Source organism: Tachypleus tridentatus, chromosome 1, assembly GCF_004210375.1.
Source record: "Tachypleus tridentatus isolate NWPU-2018 chromosome 1, ASM421037v1, whole genome shotgun sequence".
NCBI lineage: Eukaryota > Metazoa > Arthropoda > Merostomata > Xiphosura > Limulidae > Tachypleus > Tachypleus tridentatus.
The window spans coordinates 101,804,742-101,832,575 of NC_134825.1; the positions used below are offsets into that span (position 1 = coordinate 101,804,742).

At 33.7% G+C, this 27,834-nt stretch overlaps 1 protein-coding gene across 6 annotated transcripts in view; it reads right to left on the reverse strand.

Annotated features, from left to right (window-relative positions):
- The window catches only part of LOC143257066 (gem-associated protein 5-like), a 100,695-nt gene that overhangs the window by 27,438 nt on the left and 45,423 nt on the right, over nucleotides 1–27,834 (reverse strand). For all 6 annotated transcript variants that reach the window (XM_076515216.1, XM_076515206.1, XM_076515236.1 and 3 more), the window contains 7 exons: nucleotides 24,968–25,116; nucleotides 20,649–20,823; nucleotides 20,307–20,464; nucleotides 15,065–15,122; nucleotides 10,079–10,168; nucleotides 9,477–9,749; nucleotides 8,605–8,742 (listed from right to left, as the gene is read on the reverse strand). In XM_076515216.1, the coding sequence (XP_076371331.1) occupies nucleotides 8,605–8,742; nucleotides 9,477–9,749; nucleotides 10,079–10,168; nucleotides 15,065–15,122; nucleotides 20,307–20,464; nucleotides 20,649–20,823; nucleotides 24,968–25,116 (1,041 nt within the window). The remainder of the gene's footprint in view (nucleotides 1–8,604; nucleotides 8,743–9,476; nucleotides 9,750–10,078; nucleotides 10,169–15,064; nucleotides 15,123–20,306; nucleotides 20,465–20,648; nucleotides 20,824–24,967; nucleotides 25,117–27,834) is intronic.

Consider the following 27,834-nt stretch of genomic DNA (forward strand, 5'->3'; position numbering starts at 1 on the left):
CAAGTTTTGAAGAAGTGAAAGAAAAACCATGTGTGATTGTCTAATACTCTCTTCATGGGTTACCAGAGGAAGTACAGTTACAACAGAAAGTGTTCGTACCCCTGTGTCGTAATTTTTTCCTCATAACTTAAAAAGTATCATGATTAGGATAATGAAAGTACAAAATATTATAAATATTATAATAACACAGATCTATGTAAAATTTTATGTAAATTGAACGACAAATAAACTGTTTATAAACAAATAACCAAACATAGGAGGGGCAGAAAGTGTTCGAACATCTACTTTAATGGTCAGCTGTGTAGCCTTTCAGGTAAATTACTTGGTGCCATCTCTCCTCATAGCCTTCCATGATTGTTTGACAGTACTCAACTGATATTTTCTTCCATTCTTCTTTACAGAAGGCCTCCAACTCTTGCAAGTTTTTCGGATGATGCTGATGAACCCTGGTCTTCAACTCATACCAAACATTTTCAATTGAGTTGAGATAGGGTGACTGCAATGGCCACTCCAGAATGCTTATATGGTTCCTCTGCAACCAGGATTGCGCATATTTCAATGTGTGCTTAGGGTCATTGTCATGCTGTTAGATCCAACGACACCCAAGCTGCAAGTTTCGAGCATCATTCTTGATATAAGTGCCTAATATATCAACATACTTTTCTTTTTTCATGATTCCGTTGACGCGTGAAGGCTGCCTACACCAGAAAAGCTGAAGAAATCCCATAGCATGATCGAGCTACCTCTATGTTTAACTGTTGGGACTGTGTTCTTTGGAAGATTTTGTTCCCCCTTCTTGCGGAAAATATAGCGAACACCACTGTGGCTGAAAAGCTCGATTTTAGTCTCATCCGACCAAAGTATACTCTTCCAATAGATAAAGGGTTTATCTACATGCTTTCTTGCATACCTCAATCATGCTTCTAAATGGACAGGCTTTAAATATGGAGTTCTACGAGAATGGTATGCTTTGAACCCAGAAGAGCGTAACATGTTGGTAACTGTAGAGGTGCTTACTTCAACCCCTGTTTCCCTTACCAGTTTCTGTATGTCATTACGTGTTAAACGAGGATTCCTACTAACTTTTCTGAGAACCTTCCTCTTGGTTCTCTCTGGAATTTTTGGTGGGGCATCTGGAACGAGGGAGGTTAGCAGTTGATCCTGTAAGCTTAAACTTGGCAATTATGCTTTGAACGATTTTGGCACATTAAGTTATGTAGCAATACCGGAAAGAGACACAAGAGACTTGTATTTTACAATAATTCGGTTTTTTAAATCACTGAACAGTTGTTTCCTGTTCGCCACGATGACCAAGCAGATAATGACGGAGACGGTGTTAAATTGCCAGAAGTAAATGTTTTGCTGGCTAAATCCCAATAATTATGAACCCAGTGTCAAGTTCTGGAATGGTATAATGTAGTTTATTTGCCAAACTAAACAAAATTTTTAAGGGAATATCGCTTTTTTCACATGTTCTGAAATGTATGAACACTTTCTGCTCCTTCAATTTTTGGTTGTTTATAAACAGTTTATTGATCGTTTAATTTACATAAAAATTTATGTAGATGTGTGTTAGTATAATATTTATAATATATTATACTTCTATAAGCCTGATCGTGATACTTTTAAAGTTATGAGCAAAAAACCACTCGGGACGCAGGGGTACGAAAACTTTCTATAGTAACTGTAAGCTAAAAAGATAGAACCTTCTCTGGGAAGCTCTTCTCATAATGTACAGGCGTCTGCATTAAACTTTCCATCTTTGATTCCCTGTATGTTGACCTTGACAGGTTGTTAACCCATAGATATGAAAAGATATAGTGATAAATCATATAAAAAAACATCCTTGTTTCTTTAGATTTTCTATTTGTTTTCCCTATATGCCACCCATACTAGGTTCACTTACCCATAGATGATAAAACAATATGTTGAGAGTTCAACATCTGGTGTTTATAACTGTATAGGTCAGTAAATATTCTTTTCTCTTAATCACTGTACTAAAAAGACAATTTTTAATGATGTTTTCATCAATGCTAATTGAAACATATACTCAATTTGGCAAAAATGAAATATTCTTAAGAAAATGAAACATATATATTACACAAAAAAGCATTCTGCACAAAATATTTTGGCTGATTTAATGTAGTTAAAAGTTGGAGATTAGTAAAATTTCACAACTGAATAATCACTGGACTCACTAATCAAATACACTAAACCACTCAATTATTTTTGCCTTTATTCTTGGATATTTGGAATGATGAAAAATAGTAATAATTGAGAATATTAATTTTGCTCAGTTGATTATTTTGATGAGTCTTAAAGTCAACTGATTACCCTAAAACAATGCTGAATTAATCAAAAATAAAAAATCATTATACATATTTTTATAACTTATTTGAAATGATTGAAATAATCTCACATGCTAATTTAAATTGATTATTTTTGTGATATTAACTGATGTAATAAAAGCTCACAAGTAGTTGCTTATATTGGTTACTCTAGTTAATTGCCAAGCTCTAGTTGCACAACATTCAACTTTTTGAGCTGAAACATTTCATAAGCTTATACTTTTGCAAGTTTAACATTTACTTTCTTTACAAATTGATTGATTGGTTGGTTGGTTTGGTGTTTCATGGCTCAAAGCAACTAGACTATCTGCACCAAACATTTGGTGAAAAGCTAAAATTAAATTAAAATTAGTAAATTCATTAAAGGAAATTAAAGTAAAACAAAACAAAGTTTAATTTTTTAATTAAAAAAACAACATAAATAGCATTAAAACCAATTTTTACATCTAGCCTACAGCAGTAACAGCAAAACTACAGTAATAGAAGTTGTAAAGTACTTTCTGTAGCATAATTGTAATTATCATAACTCACCAGGAAGACAAAACAAAGTTCAAACACCACTGTTAGCCACCTGAAGTTGGCCTTTCCAGTCCGGGTTTCAAGTTATTTGACGTTACAGCCATTTTCTAATTTCAAATCGAACTAAATGTACTTTGATTCTTAAAAGGGAATCACATTGAAAAATGTCTAATGTATAAATTAAAAAATTTAAATAGCATTAAAAAGATTAATGGCCTTTAAAAAAGTAAAAATATTTCTAAGGTGGACAGTGTCACCATCACCAATATCAGTCCAATGTTACAGATAAACCTTGGGACAGAACGTTGAGTCATAAGACAGTAAAATGTGGCTTATTGTGACCCGAGTGTTACATAGACAACACACTGATGCATCAGTCCCAGATAAAAGAAAACTATGAGTTAAAAAACTGTGACCAATGCATAGTCTAGTTAGAACAACTTCCTCTTTCCCATCCTGATGGAAGCAAGACTGCCAGGTTTTATATGAAAAAGCTAGTTTTCATGTTGTTCACTCCAAGTCAACTGCCAACTGCCACAGAGTCGAGCCTTGAATACAGGACCATAGTTCATGTATGGAACAGGCATAGCAATGATAGTGCCAGAGCAGATACATTTAGCTGCAGTGTCAGGTAGCTCTTTCAATCGATTACCAACATGGCCTGGTATCCAGAAAATCTGGATAAAAGTAGATGTTAAAGAGAAATGGGCCACTCAATTTTGAATATCGGTGAGAACAGGGTGCGAACTGACGTGAAGTGATTCCAGGACTAGTAGAAAACTAAGTGAGTCAGTATAAATAATGCAGTTTGAGTACTGCTTAAGCTTCTATGCAATCAAAGGCAAAAGACATGGCATACAATTCAGCAGTGAACACAGAATCTGTAGAGGGGATTCTGCACACAACCACCAAACCACAACAAACCATGGCACACTTCACACAATCACCTGACTTCAAACCATCTACATAAATAGGAATGGAAGGATGGTTCAAAAGATGTTCAGCAAATAACAGACAGTATTAACATTTATATGCAAAAACGGCTCGTTTGGGTTGAGAAAATATTTAACATAGAAGGTCAAAACGTTGTTCGCTCTTCTATGTAAAATATTTTCTCAACCCAAACGAGCCGTTTTTGCATATAAATTTCTCAACAAGTGGGTTTCTCGACATCACTGAGACAGTATTAACAATCTGGAGTGTCTGCTTTTCTTAGATGACTTATAGAAAGATCACATTTGGGGACTGTAATAAGCCATGGTGGGATGGGCTGACCAGTGGATACTGCAATGTTATCCAAGAGGAGACTCAATTAATCCAATTGTGCTTGCACGAGAAGGCCAAAAGGAGCAATGGCAGATTGTCTGTTCTGAAAAAGTATGGCCCACTGAGGAAGGAAAACACAACCCCAGGTGGGATGCTTTGGTAAGGAACGAAGTTTCAAAGGAGGTTCATGAAATTCTACATATAAGCTCTGAACTGGGGAGATGAGGAAAGCCCCAGTGAAGAGTCAAAGTCCTTGATGATGAATGGGGTCCAGCATCTTTAAGGTCGAGGGTCTGGCAGAGCCATAGACCAGTGATCCATAGTTGAGTTTTAATTGAATGAGAGCACGACATATCTTTAACATAGAACATCGATCTGCTCCCCAACTTGTGGTAGAGAAAACACGGAGGATGTTCAGTGCTCTTGTGCATTTGACTCGTAGCTGCTTAATGTGTGGTATAAAGGTCAGCTTACAGTCAAAGATAAGCCCCAAGAAACTTTGTTTCAGGGACCACAGGCACCACAACTTTACCGACACAAAGTTCAGAATCAGGGTGAATACACAGTTGGCAGCAAAAGTGCATGCAAACAGTTTTTGAGAGAGGGAAGTTAAAGCCATTTGTTGTGGTCCACTTCAGTTAACGATTGAGGACAGTCTATAGCTGGTGCTCAATATACTTTATGTTCGACGTCCAACATGAAATGTAAAAGACATCGATACAGACCCGTTTGCAACAGTGAGGGGGAGTTGTTCAGTGATGGCATTAATTTTTATACTGAAAAGTGTGACACTCAAAACACAGCCCTGAGAGACTCCAAGTTCCTGTAGAAAAGAATGGGAAAGTGTCGAACCCACACGAACTTGGAATCTCCTGTCCATTAAAAAATTTTTTTAATAACAATGGGCAAATGTTAAAGAATATTGATACAAGATGTTGTCATTTGAGAAAGGCTTCTCTGACTGACGTTTCAAGTCAAATCAGGTGGTCCATGGTGGTGCACTGTCGTCAAAACCCACATTAGGTGGGTGAGAGGAAGTTGTTTGATTCGAGGAACCACACAAGATGAGCATTAACCATCCTCTCTAAGGTCTTACAGACAGCTCGTCAAAGCAATTGATCTGTAGTCTGAAGAAATTTTGAGATCCTTCCCAGGTTTAAAGAAAGGCAGGACAATAGTCTGGCACCAGGCATCAGGAAAAATGTTCTCCTGTCAGATCTGGATAAAAACAATCAGAAGAATATCAAGAGAAGCAGGAGATAGATGGCACAGCATGTCATAGTGTACACCATCTGGCCCAACAGATGTACTATCTGACCGATGATGGGCCAGTTTCAGTTCCACCAGTGTAAAGTGACGATTATAGTCACAGAGACAATCAGTTCAAAAGAGGTGAATGCTCTGCCTGAGTCTTGATGGCTAAGAAGGTGCAGGAAGAAGCAGAAGTATCAAGGTGGCCATTTTTACTTATGTGTAGGCATACTGGGTGGACAGCCCTTCTGTTTATGACTATGACCTTTTTCTTTACTGTCTTTATTCGTAAGAGATCTATCAACCTCCATAAATCCTGTCCTGGGTCGAATAAGCAGGTCTTTGCTATTGGTAGAAAATTCCAGCGACTGAGGACATGAATGAATGATCATTTTGCATCTTGGGATGGGAGGAAAGATGTATCCGAGGAAATGGCTGCATCTAAAACCAAAGGAAATGGGACTTGGGATTTGCTGGAATATATGTTAAAGACAGAGATAGGTAATGAAGTTGATTCATAAACTTTTTTAACCATGGAGGTCAAAAAACTTTTAATTTGGTTTGAGAAGAATTTGTCTGGAGGCACAGAAAGATTCATCTGCACTCCCTCTGTAGTACTGGAATGAAGTACAGCAGCATACGTCTGAGATGAAGTAGTGGACAGCAACTTTCGAGCCTCAGGGTAAGTAATGTTTTGAATCATTTTCAAACACTGCACCTCTTTTTCTTCCAATCATTTAGGGCAAGAACGAAAGTAGGATGGGTGAAAGCCATTGCAATTGAGGCAATGAGGGTCTGTTTCACACTCATAGGCATCGTGGTCCAAGCCACTGCAACGAGCACATGTCAAAGAACCAAAAAATGGCGTCTTCGAGTGACTAAACCGCTGGCACTAGAAACATCTGAGAGGGTTTGGAATGTATGGCCATACCCTGCAATTAAGATAACCTGCCTTGATGGTGGCAGGTGGATGTGGTGATGTAAATGTCAGAATGAGGACATTGGTCAGCATCATAATTCCATCTTTGCAAGTAGAGATATACCTCACTGCAAAAACTCCTTGGGTGGAGAAACCAGCAAGAATCTCTGACTCAGGCATGTTCTTCAAATCCCTCTCAACAATAACTCCTTGTGATGAATTCAAAGTAGCATAAGGTGTAACCTCAATAGTTATAGCCCCAATCGCCCTTGAATACAAGAGGTTCAATGTGTTGAGATGTGGATGTTTCCACCAGAGCAAAGCTTCTTTACTGACTCTGGAGAGCAAGGCGAGTCCCTTCTGAATGAAAAAAGTGAGACATCTGCCCTAAAGATTTGTCTGAAAGAGAATGTAGTATAAGAAAATGTGGTACAATAGATGTTATAGATTACTTCTCAGAATCTTCAAGACATGGTCGTTTACCTATGGACTGTTTTTCACTATTTTATTTAAGTTTTTATTTGGAGGATCCATTATAAAAAAGTAATATTTCAGTGCCCACTGACCCCACCCACCATGGAGCCCTACTAGAGGATGCATTACTATGCCAAACAAGGACACAGGGTTTCATAAGCACTATACCCAAACACCAGTATCACATACAATGTCCACAACACCTGTTGAGAACATCCAACACTGGTACTTGGTTAACCCTAGCCCAAGTATACCATCCAACTGACCCAACGGGGGGCCACCTCAAGGCTGCCTGTCTACAGGAATTCAAGGCCAAAGTGATATGTTAGGGTTAGACCCCTCCACCACCAGGATCCTCTCTCCCCTCCATGAGTCACCATGCACAACAAACACATAAGTGGATATTTAGATCCCAGAGGAGGTAAACTGAAAGAACAGAGCCTTCCCTGGTAGGTCCCCTCACCATGTACAGAAATCCACACCAAGGGGTTGCAAATTGATATTTTAAATTTAGTGTGTGATTTAATGTTTGAAGTTTTGCTTTTAACTCTTTCAAGTTTTAAGCTGGACTCACATTCTAAATCTTATAGAGGTGTAACACTCATGCTAACTCTTTCAACATAAGCTTGGTTCCTGAGACTGACAATGCAACCATTTTGTTCTTGTAAAAGTTCTCATGCTATAAAACTTTTAAATTAGTAAGCATAAGTTTATGAAATTTGGAAAATTATCAATAAACATTAAAAGACTTTCATATGCAAAATACCTGACTTTTTTATATCTTGTCTTGAAGTTTAACTTAAGATACAAGTCAAAATTCTTAAATATTCATGCTATCTTACTTAATCATTTAAATCTGCTTGTCAGTAATTGCTGTGCCTTTTTTTGCCAAGTCTATATTGACCACTATGTTAGATGCAGTCACTAAAGAGATGACAAGAGAAACACAACATATATGTGGCTGAGTTACATGCCAGAGTGTACTCTAAATAAAGTTACCAGAATTACATCTTTACCACACCCAGTTTCTTTCTTCAGTTCAGGTAGGTCAGAATACACACAAACTCTATACAATATTTTATAAAAAATCTTATGTTTGAAGCATTACCACTCTTATGTATCAAAGATCACTGTACCTGAGAATGACACAGGAATATAACATGGTATGTATATACAAGATATGAGAATGTGTATGATCCTAGCTATAAATTTGATTATACCTATAAATGAGCATATTACTAACAAAACATAAGAAAATTTGGATTAGAATAATTCTACTACTAAGAATAAAAAGTTTTTGCCTTAAATTGTATTTAACCATTGTATCTTAATGTTTATCGCTATTACAAAGAAAGATGTTTTACTGTCAAATTAATAAATACATCTGAAAACTGACACTGTAAAATTAAACATCTAATATACCACAGCTAGATACAAAATATCATACACTAAGTTTCCTGGTTAAAAAGCCAATATAAACTTACAATTGCTATTACTTAAAAATCTTATACATCATAGCTAGTTGAAGGATAACACACACTGAGATAGTATATACAACAGTGACAAAAAGTGAACATCTTAACCTCTAAGTAACATCATAAAGTGAAACACTGATTTTAATAGAAAATAAAAGCCAAACAAAAAGAGAAACAGTGTTTCCTTAAAAGCACATTAGCACCAGCCTCAAAAATCTTACAAATATATTAATAATAATAATAATAATATTAATTAAAATAACATTATCAAAATAACAAAAAATACGTAAACATTCCACAATGATTAAGAGAAAGTAACACCCTTAAAAAATAAACATATTTCATTTTTCACCTAATGGTGCTAAAGCTACAAGCCAATCATTCAGCTGTCTTTTCTCTGCTGCTTCTTTTAGAGCAGGACCAACATTTCCTATCCACAATTCCTGTTGTAAAGCCAGATCAAAATTTCCATTTTCTCTATGTTTCACACCTACAAAGCAGCAAACAGAGAGATTACTTACAAAAATAGTTTACATGTATTAACACCTTAAAAAATGAGCTGAAACTCTGAGAATGAAAATTTTAAAAAATCTTGTACCTTAGCATATTTAGGTTCAGAGTAATTCAGTTGTTTTAGAGCCAATCAATAAAGATTAAGCATGCACCTCATATGACTATTTCCATTCCAAGTATCATCTTAGCAGCTCTCCATTGAATCCTTTTCAACAATTCAATGTCCTTTGTAAGGCACAGAGTCAAACATCCTTTGCTATGGTTATATTTCAATCATTTTTGGCACAATTTCACATACTGAAGGGGCATATCTATGCCTGTGTCTATTGCTGTGTACAGCTTTTGAGTAATATTTGGTTTAAACTATTTCATTTGTTATTGTCTACACTTTTGCAAATAATATATTTGGTATATGATGCATATTAATAAAAGTTTCCAAGAAACAATTTTGAAATTCACTTCAACTCACCACAATGTTATCATCACATGGTAGGGCCCACAACATCTCATATCATACCAATAACAATCATTTCCCTATACCTCTCAAGTTCTGAAATATTTGCCCATTACTGAACTTTCGAATTACCTGGTATAATAAAATAAACTTACTTCTTGAGTAAAACCAATAACTTCCATTACAGCAGTATGTCAGTGCTATTTTCCTATTGTCTTCGTACGTTAAACACATTCACTTTATAAAATGATATATACCTTCAGTGACTAACAAGTCAAGCATTGCATGCCTCTCTGTAAAAAATCCTAAATGAGCAAACTTCTCTTGTTCTTGAGATTTTGAAGGTTCTACTTCAGATGATAAATAATTATTTAAACAAGTTTCTTCTACTGGATACAAATGATCCACCAAGTGGAGGCAGTCAGTACAGCTAAAATGTTTTCCTCGGTTCTCCAAAGCAGCTGATACAGGAAAATATGATCTATGAAATGGCTTCTTCTTTTTTTCCATTGACTTTACTGACTTTTCTTCTATTAAAAGATATGAAATATTAACAAGTTTTGTAAATATCTGCTTAATACTTCAAGAGTGCTTTAGAGTATCAAAACAAAACAAAACAAAACATTGTTACTTCAAGAGTGGTAATGAATCAGAACACTGTTACTTCAAAAGTAATTTTAAATAGTATACCATCAAAGTAAAATATTATGCTAATTTTATATGACAAATTTTTGTAGATATCATAACACATTTTCAATAGGAAAATGAAGGGAAGGAACAATAAACCAAAAAAACAGAAATCAGTAAAAAAACTTTATACAGAGCACAGCCTTCACAGTGTAAAAGCTATAATACTCACTTGTAACATCTACTTGCTTCTTCAAACTTTGATAAAGTTCCATAGAAGCATCAGAATCTGACTCTACAGCAAGCTCTTGTGTAGCATGCACTACAAAATTATGAACCAAAATTAAAGTCACCCAGTAATGCAATATACATTTTGTAATTGAGATACAATAAAAAAAACACTAAGTTACACAAGTAGCAGTAAAACAGAAGTTGTTGTTATAGATGTGTTGTGAAAAAAAACTAAGTTATAGCACCTAGAGTAAAACAATACAAAACTTCCAGGGCATAAGCAAATGAATCCTAAATTGGTAAATACAACTAAAATCTGAAACAAAAGAATGGAGAGCAATTGAAAATATGAAGTAGAGCAGAAATAAAGCAGTGAACAGCAACAGGAATAACAGGATGAGCACAACAAAATAGAAGTGGAGATCAATGACATACAAAAAAATGGAAACAAAAATGAGAATAAACAAAGGAGGGGAAAGCAATGAAAATACAAGGTTGAGCAAAAACAAAAAAGTGGAGAGTAATGAAAGTATGAAGATAAGCACAAAGAAAAGAGTAAATTGTAATAATAATTCTCATGTTTGGAACAAACAAGGGAGTGAAGAACAAGGAAAATGTAAAAATAAGCTGAAAGAAAGGTATTGAGAGCAATAAAAATAAGTAGAAATAAAGGAATGAATAGTAATGAAAGCACAAAGGTGAGTAAAAACAAAAGCAGACAGCAATAAAAATATGAAAATGAGCATGAAGAAAGAAGTAGAAAGCAATGAAAATGTAAAGATGAGAACAAAGAAGAAAAGCAATAAAAACATAGAAATGAAAGAAAATAAGGCAGTGAATAGGAATAAGAATATAAAGTAGGAAAGTAACAAATATACAAATATTAGCAAAAAAAAAGAAAGTAATAAAAGTACAAGAACATGCAGAAAGAAAGAGGCAGAGAGTAAATAAAAATAAAAATGAGCAAAAATACAAGAGCAAAAGAGCAATGAAAAATGTAGATATAAGTTAAAACAGTTTTTTTATTGTTTTGTTTTGAATTTTACACAAAACTATACCAGAACTATCTGTGCTAGCTGTCCCTAATTTATCAAAGACCAGAGGGAAGACAGCTACTCATCAAGACCTACTGCCAATTCTAGGGCTACTCTTTTACCAACAAATAATGGGATTGACTATCACAATATAATGCTCCCATGGTTTAAATGGCAAACATGTTTGTTTGGACAGGCATTCAAACCCACAGATTATGAGTTGAGCAACAAACACTAAAGAGTGGATACCAGTTACAATAAAAAGATGATCAGGTAACACAGATGAAAGTAACAACAGCAAATTAAGTAGAAGTGGAATGAAAGCAATTAAAATATAAGGATGAAACTGTAGCACAAAAAACTACATATCTCTTATTTATGGTCTATAACAGTTATCAACTATTACCAAGTTGGTTTCATGGACCTTTTATTGGTAACTATTTTATGAACATTATAATGATTCATTTAGCAGGAAAAACAGTTGAAAAAGTTCTGCTTATAGAAATATATTCTTAACTGCTGTTTCTTAAAGCAAGAAAGTAATTAATCATTCCTTATCTTTATCCCAAGCTTGCTGAAATTAGTATAATACTTTTACATAGCATGTGGATTTCACTTGCTTCTTTATATCTCAAAAAAGCAAGGAGATTTGAGGCATTGCATTATGGCTCTATATGTAATTTACAACAAACTCATAAAATCATACAGGGATATAATCAATTCTAAAATAAATAATTCAAAGTGAAGAAATGTCAGACATAAGTAAGTGACAACTGAAAATGTATTTAAATCTTTCTCATTAAATGTTAAGAAGTTAATACTTATAAAATTCAAATCTGAAGTATATATACAACATTTTGATAATAAGGTTGTTTAATTAAACTTTTAATGAAATTCTAGAAAAGGCTGTAACACAATCACTTTGACACACATCCATTTCCATAGGACTGACTGCAATCTTACACTAAAAATGTAGAAAATCTCAAAGCTTGAAAAACATATTTTTCAACTGAACTATGGGATTATTTTACTTCCCACAAACTACTTGTTTTACAGATCTTCTTATACAGTTATTTCCTTCTTTTATTGAAGTAATTGCTATCATAACATGCACTCTATTTACAACAATTTCACACAAGAGAGTTGAAGAAAAGTGAAAATTTTATAACCAGAAGCAGTTGACATTATTTCAACTGGAAATAGTTTGGCATTTGGCAGCTTATAATTTGAATAACAAAGATATAGGGATGTTTCATTAATCCTCTCATAACATGCTCTTAAATGGTGTACAGAATTTTACTGTGATATTATTTAATGCATTTTCACAAATTTTGAAAGCTTTCAATAAATATTAAAAATCTTTTGTAAACAAAAAATCAGAATTTTTAATGAACTACTTTTACTAAAACTTTGTATGGTGTTACAGTGTCCAATGCTCTGAGTACAAAGTGATTTTCATGTTCAAAGTGAGCAATTTCCAAAAATTGTAATTTTTCTGGCTTTCTAACCATGCAATAAAAGCTGTTAAAAATTCAACAAAGATCTTTAATATGTTTCCTATGGGAATATTGTATGAACTGGAAGTGAAACAGACAATTCACTGTACAGAAAATAATATACTCTTCAAAACAAGAAACGCAAAAGGGATATTTTTGTTATTTTAAAGAGAAATATATGTAATAACGTTACAAGCTCAGAGTATGTGATGTTACACGTGTTAAGGCACTGATTGTCAGACCAAAATGACAATAAAAGTTGTGCACTTTGAACACGGAGGAAAACATCGGATGTTTTGCCAAAACGAATGCGTGTCCAATAAATTTGTTTGAGAGATCTGCATGTTCTGCAAATGCAACATGTGCAAAATTCCTATAAAAGTGAGAGGTTCTCGGTTTCCATAGCTCAGTGTTAAGCCACCAACACGCAATACAGTTACGCCAAGACTGTCTGAAGCACAACGCAACAACGCCATTGATTGCTTGGAAGCAGGCGAATCTCGATCAGATGTTGCCAGAGCTGTGAATGTCCACCCAAGCACCATCACAAGACTATGGAATCATCACCAACAACATGGATCAACTTGTGACCGTTCACGATCTGGCAGACCTCGTGTGATTACACCCGCACAAGATCGCAAGATTCGGTTACGTCACCTTCGGGATAGGACCACCACTGCAACGTCTACTGCCTCAACCATACCAGCGCTGCGTAGGATTTCCAATCAGACCGTACGCAACTGTCTACGAGATGCAGGAATCCGACCTCGATGTCCAGTCAGAGGCATCATCCTCACCTCAGCTTGCAGCAGCTTTGCAGGCTGAGTGGACAGCATTCCACAGGATGTGATTTGTCATCTCATCACTTCCATGGGCAGGAGATGCCAAGCAGTTATTGATGCTCACGGGGGTCATACTCGTTATTGACGTTGAGTGAAGTTAAACTTCACCTAGTGAGCGTGGACTTCGCCTTTGCAGACTTTAGATGTTCAGTAGTGAATGTGCAAAGTTTCACACATGTCATACAGAACTACCTGGAATAAACTTGTTAACAATTTGTCTCATATTTTGCCTTTTGTGTTTCTTTTTTTGAAGAGTATATAAAACTGTACATCTTTTGATATATTAATACTCTGACCTTCTATTGGTTATAAAAAATATCGCATTAAATGTCAGAGAAAACTCTTGGCAATGTTTGAAAGGACAATGTAACAGGTGGGTGTGGCAAGAGGGGTCTGGTTTTCTATTTGATGCCTCTGTAATCAAATAAGATTGAGATATTACAGAAATTCTGTTTTGCCTCAGTAGTAACTGTATTATAATGAGTAATTTACATTAAATTCCATACTTTTTTATAGGGATAGCAAATAAATTAAAGAGGGAAGACCTAGAGTGCAATGTCACAATTTTCATAATAGGGGAGATTAAGGATTTTTCAAAACATTTCCATTTAAAATTAAGAATCTAAAAAAAACTGGCATAATATTACAATTTGATTTAGATGTTGTAGATTATTTATTTGTGTAATACTGCCTTATAAGTTTATTAACTTAAAGCTTAACTGCTGTTAAAATTTAATTTATTACTACGTTTGATTTACAGTTTATTTGTTGACATTGATGGCAAAGTACTTTAATTAAATTCTGAATATAACTCTGTAAAAGGATGCCACGTGTGCATTTTCATCTACTTGATGCCAAAGCAATAATAATGTAAACTACATGTTTGAAAGTAAGTTTTTAGTTTATAAATGTTTAGACGAAACAAAGGAAATAATAATGTATTCATATATATCTTAATTGGACTATTGTTATATTTATTTTTGGGGATAAAATTATTACTTTTGTTAAATGAATATGCTAGCATAAGAACAAAACAAATACTGGAATGTTCAAAAGAAGGAGCTCATACAAAAGCTCAAAAGGTTGTAAGAGAATCAAAAAATAGGATTGTATTTAGATATTTCACAACTGTTTCTAGTTCAACAGAAATGCTAAAAAAACTAGGAACCAAACATTCAATGGTTTCTATACTTTCTGTATGAAGAGAATAAACTTTAGTTGTTTCTTTGTTTGTTTTGAATTTCACGCAAAACTATATGAGGGCTATCTGTGCTAGCCATTCCTAATTTTGCAGTGTAAGACTAGAAGAAAGGTAGCTAGTCATCACCACCCACTACCAACTCTTGGGCTACTCTTTTAGGCAATGAATAGTGCGATTGACTCACATTATTACACCCCCGTGACTGAAAAGGCAAGCATATTTGGCATGACAGGGATTTGAAGCCACAACACTCAGATTAGTAGTCGAGAGCCTCAACCACTTGGCTATGCCAGGCTCAACTTTAATTGTATAACACCAAATTTTGTTCACTACTGTATGTCACTTTTTCAGAACTGACCAGTAGTAGCCATAATTGTAAGCCTAACTTTTATCAATAATTATGACAAAACCTACCAGTCACAGTTTCTTCCTGTTTCTGAGTGCTCAACACACCCACGATCTTGTTGTGTACCTTAAAAACAAAAAGTTATAGTTAGTATGCTGAAACACCTACACAAGTAAGAAATAATGACATGACAATCACAACTTCATGTCTTAAGACTAAAATGTTATCAAACAAAGTAATCTAAAGCCAACAAACAAGTAGTTCAGAATGTTAGTTAAACTACTTGGTGTAAAATACATGGGCTTGGCTTCAATAAAAACAAAAACTGATCATGGCATAAAATAAAAATAAATTACGAACTTTAGGTGACATTATCAATATTATGTTTAACAGGCAGATTATCCCAAGTAATATTAAACATGTTAAATACATAATTTGTGCTAGGCAATATCAACATGTTTAACAGACAAATTGTCCCAAGTAATATCATATATGTGTACTAAATAGCTGTGTTAGATAAATTTGCTTATTTTGAAATGCTTGTGCTTTGCCAAGTTCGATTTATAGCTTCAACAAAGGCTTTAATGCGGATTAAACACAGAAGTATGATTGAAGTATAAAGCAAATTTGCAAAAGCTTTATTTCTGGATAAGCAGAAGGTCCCCATTACACAACCATGATGCATTCCTGAAAACAATGCTAAACAACACAACCTCTACATGTGTTATGGGGTGATGCATTCCAGATAAATTTTGGTCCACTGTTGAATAACTTTTTAATAGGTGTAACATAGTTTTCATGCAGCAGAAAAAACAACAATCTCAGAAAACAGAACACAAACACTCTGTTGTTTTGGCCATTGGACAATGTATCACATTCCACACAGTAAACAAGTCCAACAGCATTAGCACTATCTAGTAATTGAACACTGCAACATTCCTTCCTTCACACACACACACACACACACACATATATATTGGTGGACACTATGTCTGACAATGTTTTCACACTCTACTGGTAGTAACTGGTGAACAATAAGGCTAGAAAAGTATTAACACATTGGAATGTTCTAGTAATGAAACAAGGCAATAATGTTTGATATGTAGATAATAATTTGTGAATTTAAAATTATACAGAGTGATGTGTCATTTAATGGAAGCTTAATGTAGTTATTGAATTTAGGAACTACACATTCCAATAACCACTCTAATTTACATTTCTCAAATAGTCTCCAGCACATTGACAATAGAAGTATCTTCAACCTGCCTATCATAATATCAACACCAAATATTGCTGAGAAATACAACTCACTCTACAACCCACTGATACCCTAATACACTAAGCATGATATTATAAGAGTGCTTTGAAGTCTCACATCAGAAATGCTTGTGTAAAAGGCAAAACATTTTTAGCCAGAGCAATGAATCACAGAATAAGTTTACAAGTTCATCAACTTTGTACAAAGAAAGTTTATAATAAAAGAGAAATTAACACTTTTCTGTACACAAAGTAATGTAATATAATACATCATTTGAGAAATGAAAATAGTTTCCTATTGGTTACAAATAATATAGTATCAAGCATCAGAGAGAACAACTGACAAATGCTGAAAAGGAACTAATTTTTCTACCTGATGACGAAATGACCAAACAAAATTATAAAGGCTATGAAACTTATGTTTAGCTGAGTGAAGATAACATTAAAATGAATAATTTACATTAAATTGTACTTCATGGAGAGGTGATAAATAAATTAAAGAAATGGAAATGCCTAGTGGAAAAAGGAAAAGTAGGACTACCTGTTCTATTTTAAGAGAGAGCAAAAAACAAAAGCAAGCATGGAAACAACAGTAGTGAAACATAAAAAATAGATCAGTCTCAAATAAGTAACAAAAACAAAAGGCTGGAATCCTGGATCCAAGATCAGAATGGAGCCAATAATGTGATGCACAAAAGTAGTAACATCAATGCACCTCAGTGTCTGCAGTTTCTATTATAGTATCAGATGGTTCCTATAGAGGATTGTTAAAATCCTTGGGAGAAGTCAGAAATGTGGGAACATGAATACATTATTCAGTTCTTCTATAAAATAATACTTTGGTGATCTTTTTTTCTAGAATAGGTAGAAGATGGAATTGTGTTTTGCTATCAGTCGGAAAGAAAACAAGCTAGGTATGGCAATAATAGACAATCAGTCTAACGCTGACTTTGAAGATACTGGGAAAAATCCCGTATGCTGGATTTAAAAAGGGGAACAGATAATGTTTCACAAAAAGCACAAGACTGATTAATGGAAAATCAAACTGAAGATATTTCAAATAAAAGTTCTAATTGGTAAGCATAAAAGTTAATGTTCTTCCCTATAATAAAGAAAATTAATTCCTGAAAACTTAATGAAAACAACACATTTGAAAAAAAGCAAGGAAAGGATTGGCCTGTATTCATGTGCTAGTGCTCATGAGATAGTAGTGTATGGAGGATGTGTTTTTCTTCTATTGGTGAAGACTTCTAATCTAATGATGATTACATCACAGGCTGGCATAATACATTATGACACCTGTAGGAGTGGTAAGTTTTCCCAAGGCTTGTTTCATGTGCAGAAAATTACAAAGTGATGTGCATGAAGTGCAGATAGGTTAGTAACATTTCAAAACATTATGTTTAATAGGCAATTTGTGTTAGCTGATATCAACATTATTAATAAGCAGTTTGTGTGGTTTATTTTTTGTTAAACACAAAGTCTCATACAAGTTTTAGCATTCAACTTACTGCTGAGTCACTGACTGCCTGCCAGGAGGGAGAGGACTAAGACTGTAAGAGAAATATATTACAAGGTGAAAAGTGCGACAAGTTCAAAGGAAAAACCAGTCACGACAGGAAGAACAATACTGAGATCTCAATCTGGCATAACCAAGAAAACACCACAGATGGACCAAATAGAAGAAAGTAGAGAAGACAACATTTTCTGAAAGGGGCAGAAAGGAGAGAGTTCACTAGGCAGCTCTATAAAGTGCAACAGTTGAAACAGACAAATCCTAAACTAAGAACCAGATGAAAAGCTTAGACAAAAGAGGAACAAAAATACAGGAGGGTCAGAAGTCATCAGGCATGAACCAAAGGCTGAACCAAGAGTTATGCTTCTGATACTTGAACTAAAAAGAAGGGCAAAAAGTGTAGACAAAGAAAAAAGTAACACGAGTGGTGAGTTCCTGAATTGAGGCACATGACTGGAAAAAAAAAAAAGACACACAAAACACAAAAAGGAGTGGTTTAAGTAATGGAAAAAGCCCAGAAGAGGAGGAGTCTAAATGGAGGGTAAGCATATAGGAGCAATCTCCTGAGCTGAGGCACATGGCTGGACAAAATCACTCTGAAGTGAGGAGTGTGAAGAGATTTAAATGAAAAAACATCAGACTGCAGATGACCGAGGGGGACAGGAAAGAGAAAAGAAGAAAGTATGTTGCTCTAGTAAAGGCCATTTGTGTGTCTAATAAAGAAGAACTAGTAGTGCAACATGGTTAGATCTGGATAAAGGAAAATATCCAGAAGTTGAGACAAATTGGAGGGTAGGCATAAAAGTGAAGACCCCCTCTCCAATCTAGCCTAAAAGCATTTATTTCCACAGCTAAAGGGTACAGAACAGAAGACAAAAGAAAGTGTGGCATACCAGTGCATGAGAAATGGACACAAATACACAGTGTTCCATGTTGAGAACATACTTACAGAAAACATGTCAAAATGGTCACATCAAGATCACTAACCCAGGACACAAAATCCAGAGTCTGACAAGACAGATATTGGTAAGTGGTTCCCACTTTCTTAGTGACAAAGCTAATGAGAGTGGAATTATCAGAAAGAACCATAACTGTCCTCCACTGTAGGAAAAGATAGAGAGCCAAATGAACTGCCAAAGTACCAGGATATGAATATGGAGAGTAGCCTTCTTAACTGACCAATGACCCATAAATTCAAAGGAATTGAGGAAAATGGGATGGCCCAAGGGATTGTGAGGGACGTTCCACCAGTCAATAAGTATTCAACATAAATTACTGAATGTGTAAATTAGATCCATACACATGAGCTCACATAAACTCACAAAGCACAGGTACATCTATGGAAATACACACTAAAAAACTTACCATAAATCTCCTGGAAAAAGAACAATACCTGTCAATATAATAACTGGCCAAACATAACACACAAACAAAAGTCTTTGCCTCCTCAGCAGACATCATCAAACTACTGTCTACTTGTGGTAGGAAAATTATCATTTGTTATGTGAAACACAAATTCATATGAACAAAACAGAATTTGGGAAACATCACAAAAACAAAAGAGTAGGAATTTGAAATTGATATTAATTGGGAATTAAGCACAAACAAAACTGCATGGTCACATGGAAAGTAAGTTAAAATATGTCTATACACGAGAATGCCAATTGAGAAAGTGAGGATTGTGCCACAATGATAGAGGAGGTACCTGCACGTATATACAGGGTGCAATGGGATTGGTGGAGAGTTGTCACATGATCAGTACATGTTGTTGCAATGATGCAACATGGGGGTACAAAAGACTGGTGCACTATTCAAAAAAATTTACCAATGCTTAGAGGGCATATAAAAATCAAGATAACTTGTGGGAAAAAAAATCAAAAAATATGTTAACCTCTATAATTAAAATAATTAATTATAACATTAAATGTATGGTAAAGCTAAAATTTTAATTTGATACTGAAAATCCTTTCTTTAGACAAACCATGTTAAAAATGGGTTACAAGCCTAAAAATTCACAACTGAACAAGATCTGTTACCTACTTTAAACATGCAAGTCACAGAGGTAGGAACAGTCCTAATAATGTTTGTGCATTCACAAACAAATCTCCCCCTCTGAGTTTTATAACATGCTTAATGATTAACCAATTGTAGATTTAAAGAACACATCATTGCACAGGCATGAAAATATATTCATGACTCAAGTATGAAACAAAATATAAAAAGTATGAAAAGAATCAAGTTGGAAAAAATCTGTTGTTTTTTTTTATAAACTTTTCAGCATGTATTTCCATGTCCAATTTTGAACTTTTCCACCCAAGAATTGAGCCTAGACCTGACATGTTTAAGTTTACTGTACACTAAGAAACTGAACTATTAATATTATTCCTATGCATTCATACGAATATATTTATTACAAGAATAATATTAATGCCATGTTTATTCATCTCTATTAAATATAATTTCCTTTAAACAATGATCCTAAGATGCTGCTTGATATGTTTTTCACATTTTCTCCAGAACATTACGTGCTGTTTCACCTCCGTATCTTGTTGTGAAGGATTTTGTAGTTCTTGCTTTTTTCTTTCCAGCAATTGATCTAATTCTTTCAGAACAGTTGTATCATCAAGCCCTAGGGGATTTTCATTTGTTTCACATCTCTGACTTTTTGTACTTTTCTTCTTGCGAGTTCTTTCTTCTACAATGAAATAACATACAAAATACTAAGAATTTCATCACAAATGATTAACACATTCTTACTTCCATAAAAGACTTTAATACTAGCTTTTAAACACTTATATTTTGACTTACACTAATGAACAAAATTGTAGATACTGCAGTTAAGTAAGTGTAACCATCATAAAAAAATCATTAGAGCTAACTTTTTGCAGGAGGTAGTTTATTTTCCTGGTGAGATACTCTCCACTGTTGAATGGTGAAGTCTTCTCCACCACTGAAGACTAAATCTGGATCTAATGGATTCCACTCTACACAGAACACCCTTCCATGATGTCCTGCAAAATTTGCTACTGGGGTTCCAGTCAATACATCCCATATCTTCAATGTGTTATGAAAAATTAAAATAAACCCCAACAATTAATAAATCCTCTACTTTCAACATGTAACACATTCTAATATAAACACTAATACAAAAAACTATCAAAGCAAAATAACAATAGACAATATCTAATAATCCATCAAAACATCATGAAAGTCACTGTAAGGATTGCAAACTATTGTATTGAAATGTGTTTTATTAATTTGTTGTATAAGTAAAACTGTCTGTTGTGAAAGAAAATGACTACCACAAACTTCTTGTGAAAGTAGAAAGCTATGACCAAAAACAAACTCATATCATGAGTTTTCTGTCAAGTCAGACTACTTGTAATGACAAAACACTAATTATATGAATTTGTTTTGTACATACATTGAACTCTCTGCTGCAACAATGGAGCACAATGAACTTTTTGTGCAGGTGGAACTCTTCTGTGTGTACTACTTCTTTCAAAAAAATTCTCCATTGTGATAAACTAATGATCACCATTAACTTTTTGTACAAATTGGCTGAGTTCTTTCATGTGGCATAACAATGATCACAACGAGGTAATTTAAGTGAAACTCTTTGTTGTGACAAAGTAATAATAATAATGAACTTCTGTGTAATTAATGCTATCTATTGTGACAAATGAATGAACCTATTTTGTATGTAAAACTATCTATTGTGAGAAAGTAATGATCATATAAACTACTTGTGTAAGTGGAACTCTGTCATGACATGTTAATGGTCTAAGTGGCTTTCTTGTCTCATTGTAATTCTCCATTGTGACAAGTAATAGTCATCGTCAGCTTTTTGTCTAAACAAGTATCACAATGATAACAGTAATTACACAGGCATATGAATTTAAACTTCATAACAGTTGTTTTAGGTTTAATAACAGTTTTTTTCTATAATTCTGCTATGCAAACATTTGAAAATGTTTTTTTCTACCGTGTAAGGATTTTTTACAAATCACGAAGAAAAATTTACTTAGATAAAATTGTTATTTTGTTTACCACAAGGAACATTTGTTATTATTATGTTCATTAACAAAAATACAAACACTGAAATAAAAGGAAGAAGGCTGACATGAAACAAACATGTATCCTCAATCATCCTGAATTTTTGTGTGTGAAATCTGAACTATATGATAATTATAAAACTCAATCCCAGAAAATATAAAAGTGGAGAGAAATAAAAGGATGTGCTCCTAGATGTAGAGTAGTCAGAGTGTAATGAACTGTAAACAGCATGTCAACTACATCAAAAACCATGCTGCTGGAAACCAATATCTACACAAGAGTAAGATAGGATCATACCACTGATAAGTCAACCACAATCCAAAACCCAGCCACCGGATACTAACATCCACATGGGGGTAGGAAAGAGAATCATACCAGTGGCAAGCCAACTACAATCCAAAACCCAACCATCTGATGGGGAGTAGGAAAGAGAATCATATTATCTTCACCTCAAGTTCCTGAGACAAGAGTGAATCTATTACCCCCTGATCAATGGAAAGATCACATAAAAATATGCAAAATTGAAAGATTGATCTAAGAACCCAACATCTGGCATCAAAAATATTTCTGCTTAAAGTAAACAAACTCTCTCAAACTTCAAATTGACAGAAACCACCCACACTCAGTAATATCCTTGGAATAATAAGCATCAAATGATAGTCAAAGTAGAAAAGAGTAATAAGTTACAAGTACCTTCAACACGACCCACAACACTGTTAGAGTAACAAGAATATAAATCAGGGAGACATCTCTTATATGAACCAATAAATATGGGGGGTAGGATGAGGGATCCAAATCAAAAATTTGATGTCTCACTTCCATTTGTTTTTGTTTCATGGTGAAGAATATCATGTCATCTACATCAACAAAATGTCACTGCCCTACCCTCAGCTGAATGGTTCAATAACCATTCCTATATTTTTTTGGTATTTCATTAACCCATTCATAAAGATGTCTCCACGGTTCACCATCCCAGTAGCTTCGAACTTGAAAGTGGTAAGCACTATCAAACTCCACTAGAAAAGAAAAAAAAAGGGGAGTTAGCATGATGGAAAGCACAGAGAAATGACAACATCTGAAACAATGCAATGTGTGACCACAAAATGATATTTTCAAAAGCAGGCCATACCAATGTATTCAAAAGTACATGGGTGAATATGGTCCTAGACAGGCAAATTTATGAAGAAACTTATCACAAGGATAAACCTACAAATGATCTTGTGGAATACCCCATCTCTGAAGTGCGTTTGTGTGACCACAGAATGATAACATATAAATCAACATGGCTTACAGTGTAGACTTGAATGTTAAAGAATATCTGGTCAAACATCACTCCCTACAGAGTATAATTCAGAAAGAAAAAGAGGGAAATACCTCTGAGAAAGAAGAGGTATGTATACTAAAATGTAACTTACTCAGTCACAATCTCATAAAATAGTGAAGGATTGGTACAAGTGGATGATGGTAACCCAATCACCTACCCAATACAGAGCATGAGCAATCTAGTAAAACTTATGTTATGGAACCCAAATAAATACACATAATAACATTAACAATAAAATTATTCAAAAACCACAAAAGTAGAAAGTCTTATCTTTCCAAAGTTGGCAAACTGTATTTCAAATGTGTGCTTCCCCAAACTCTAGGCAAGGCTCAACAAAATTCAGTTCACTGAATGATCAATCTACCTACGAAGTAAAGCTGAAACTTTTCCCATAGAGTACTACAACCTGAAGCCTGTGTAAATGAGCTAATAAAACTCACAATCTCTGAAAAGGTGCTGTAGAATTCATGAAATGAATAAGCAAACACAACTGTTTTGGCAGAAACAAATAAAAAGTTTTTGTAAGGAAGTAATAACTTCCATAACTGGGTAGAAATATAAAATAATTCCACTTCAGAATAATTCAACAAGTCACAAATATCACCATTGTAGATAAAAATTACTACAAAGGTGCTGAAAATTTTAAAAATTAAATACTTGAAAAGAGTACAAATCAAAAACAGTAACACAAGTACTGCCAAACAAGAAATGACAATTTGGTAGAATTAAATATAGGACATCAAGTATGTCACACTCTTGTTGGTGGATGCTTTTCAAATGATGATTTGCTCGAGAGATGCATAAGAATTAGTTAATTCCAACTAAGTAGGAGATTAAATGCTTTTGACATGTGTTAAAACCATTTTTTCATATAGAGGGCAGTGAACAAGAAAAGCTATTTATGTGAAAGGAGGTAACGTGCTGTATCAGAAAAATGAAGTTTTGTGATAGTTGTGACAATTAAAGTTATTTCTGTAAAACACAGTTTATTATTTTAGGGGTTAGGGTATGTTAAAAAAAATTCACAAACACAAGGTATGAGTTTTTTATGAACATACAGTTATCTTTCTGAATTACTATGCATGAGATCAGTCAAAATAAAACAAGTTGTCATTTGTGTTACCACAGTGATGGAGTCACCTTTCTGTTTTCTCAATTAGCCACAAGTATATCCTTCAATATAATTTACAACGTTTTAATCAGACAGAGGAAACTGCAAATTAACATGTTTATGGTTTGAAAACTACTTTGACTAAGTGGATATATATGCATATCACCAATGAATGCAATTAATAAATGCTTAGTATAAAAAAATGACAATTTAAACAACATGTCGCAACAATATTCTTTAACTAAATAATAGTTCTTCAATATAAAACAAAATGTTCTTTACCTAGTTGCTATTACATACATATATTTTTAAATGATGTCAGAACTGGTGAGACAAAGATTCAACATTAAAATCAAGTTAAATATATAGATTTCTCAGTTTAAGATCATAACATCAGTTAAAAATTTAAGAATAATGTCAAAAAACTGTAATTTAGACACTGAAAAAAGAACAATTTATACAATACTGTTTTAGCTTAATTTTCACAATAATTCTGCCTTTTTTTTACTGTTATAATTTTGACAAGTTATATGTCTATAAACAATTACTTACCTCACAGTTATTGTGGATGTAGTCCAACTGTTGAACACAGTTCTTCACAATCTGAGCCATCCTTTTTTGTCATTTATCAAAAAAATAAATAAAACATACATGCAAACTTTTACAGAATGCAAAAAACAAAACCCATATTATTGTCACATCCTTACTTGAGCAGTGCCATCATAAGACACTGATGCCAGTCTGCAGTCTACATGAGGGCTCCATGCCAAAGATGTGACACGAAGTTGATGACCCACAAGTAAAACTGTTGGCTGTGTTATGGTAACTTCACCAGTTCTTGTGTTGTTGTCTTCACCTAGGTTAAAAATTTCAATTTCAGTTCTACATTACATTTCAAACATATTACCAGAATCTCAGATTACATTTTACACATTAACCTGTTAATTCTGTGGAAGATTTGGTTGAAAACTTTCAGACAGAATTCTTAGTGGTCTAAACAGTATTGAAAATAAACTGACAAAATTTTATCTATATTGACCATAGAGGTTGTTATTCTATTTTTTAAAACTTAGCAATTAATAATTTTCAGTGATACTACATTTTATAAAACATCATGGCACATAGTTTTAAGGTTTAAGAGAAATTACTTTCTAATATTTTCACAAAGTTAATAATTGCAATTAATGTCAAAAAGTAAATGAGGATATCAGGAAATGTGAAACTAAACTGCAAAAAAATGTGGAATTTTAATGGAAATTAGAAGCTTGGTTGTTGTTTTCAAAAGTCTTAAATTTTTCTATCTTCAACAAATTAAAAATAGGGTTAGTAACTTCGCATTTTAAGTTTCTGTTTGATTATTTAAGTGTTTTATACAATTATTATAATCAGTTTATTAATTGTTCTTGCTAAAGTGTTCAATAATTCAGTGAGTAAAAACTACATATAATATGATGCTGTTGTTTTATATCATCAACAATCCTGATCTCTATAAGTTAATGCTGTTTTCTGCCATTGGTAGTTTTATACAACTTCATGTTTTATTTGTTTAACTGCATATCATTGTGTTCTATGGAATGTATACAACATTTTTGTTTCTTGGTTGATATCCAACCAATATTTAATTGGTTTATGGTCTGTAACTAGGGAAACAAAAATTATAAATATAAATTATAGGTGTAAATGAATACTTAGTTATATTTCTAGAAAATGGGGAGTTAAGTTCTGGACACTAACAATTAGTTATCTAGAAGCCCACATCATTACAAGTTAAACCTTGAAAGTAAATTATTTATTTTTATTTTCAATAAAATTATCAATAACTTCTGATTACAGCAAGCTACAAATTAGCCAAGTAATGAATATAACTAATTTAATATACTAGTCTAACTAGGAGTATGCAACATCCTAAAATAAAAACTTGCAATGATTAGAATGCACTAATTCATCAGTTAATATATTTGGCTGTAACCCCAATATTAACTCATGGTGTTTGGTGAACTTAGGGGATTTAGGTTAGTCCTAAATCCATATCTGAAGTTAACAATGCAATATAATCCTCATAGCATTTAAACTAAATATATAGATATAATAAATAAATGAAAAAAATTATATCAATAATTTTAACCATTCCTAATTTTGAAGTGATAGATTAGATACTCAACACCACTCACTACCAACTCTTGGATTTCTCTAATCAGAAAAGTGGGATTTCACTGACACTCTCATAATTTTTCCACAGACTCAATGTGCACATCAGCCATTGTGCTGCATTCAACCCTAATCAATACTTTACTCTTACTTGGTAGAAATTTAGGTTTGAAAGACTTTCAAGTTTTAGCAAACTAAAGATTGAAATCCAACCTAGAGTATTCAGAAACTATTGTTTCTCTTTACCCCACATGTTTAAAATAAAATGAAAATTTTAGATTATCACAACAGGTGGGAATATAGGCTTCAGATATCTGAGCCAAGTGAGTATTCATTTCTCTAATGATATTCGAGTGGGAGACAAGAATGAAATAAAAGCAAGAGTTGAATCACGTGGTCAGTAAGCCTACTTAGTTGACTGTTGTTATGGAGGAACTTATTGAAGCCATTGAGACTGCCTCTAGTGAAGAGAAGAGAATCAGGGTGAAGTTTGATTCTTGAGCAATGGATCCAAGGTTCATGACTGTGATCAAGTATGTCTGTGCAGTAAAGGATGGAAAAGAGATTCAGTTGATCAAAATTAATTTATGGTGGAATAGTGAACTTGGGTCTAAGTTAAAATTTAGCTTAATGAACAAAACCTTTTCATGGTGGTGTGGATTATGACCCTATTTCACATTTTAGTTGTGGTGGAAAATCTGGAGTAGCCACAGGAAAACCCACTTACACTGTTTGGGCATTGAATATTCTGCCCAAATGGTGCCCTTAGTATAGACCTGTTGGGAAGAGAAGTATATAGGTTGAATAAACTCAGAATCAGAATTGTGGCTTTCAATTAAATAGAATAGAGATCTATATTTCATCAAGGATGATGGAATGGCAATTAGTTTTGGTAAGAGTTTAATTTGCAAGTTCTTTTTTTTCCTTGCTTTTCTGTAGTATTTCTTTGCTTTAGATAAACAAAGATGTTTGATTGATTGAAGGTTTGTTGTTGTGTTTAAATAGTGTTAGGGAGTGCATGTTGGTAACCAGTCAGCAAGTCTGAATGCATGGTTTTGATATTACATTATGTAACACAAATTTGTTCCCAGATAATATGTGTTATTTCTTAATTGCTTATATTGTAAAAGTACAGAAAAGAACCATTATTCCCTTCAAACTTTGCTTTTGTGACCTGGGTAATAAAATTTATAAAATAAACTATTTTATATTTGCACATTTTCATTTACATAAGGACTGAATAAAAAAAACATATGAATCAAGATTTGCATGTACTTATACTAAAGTTATACAAAAATATTTAGAAGCGAGTAGTTTTTCGAGATTTGCAACTGTAATGTAAATCACGTTCATGTATCAGCCCCCAAATATAACCTATTAAAAATGTTTATTTAACAGGAGAAAAACTTGGGTTTAAAATTAATAC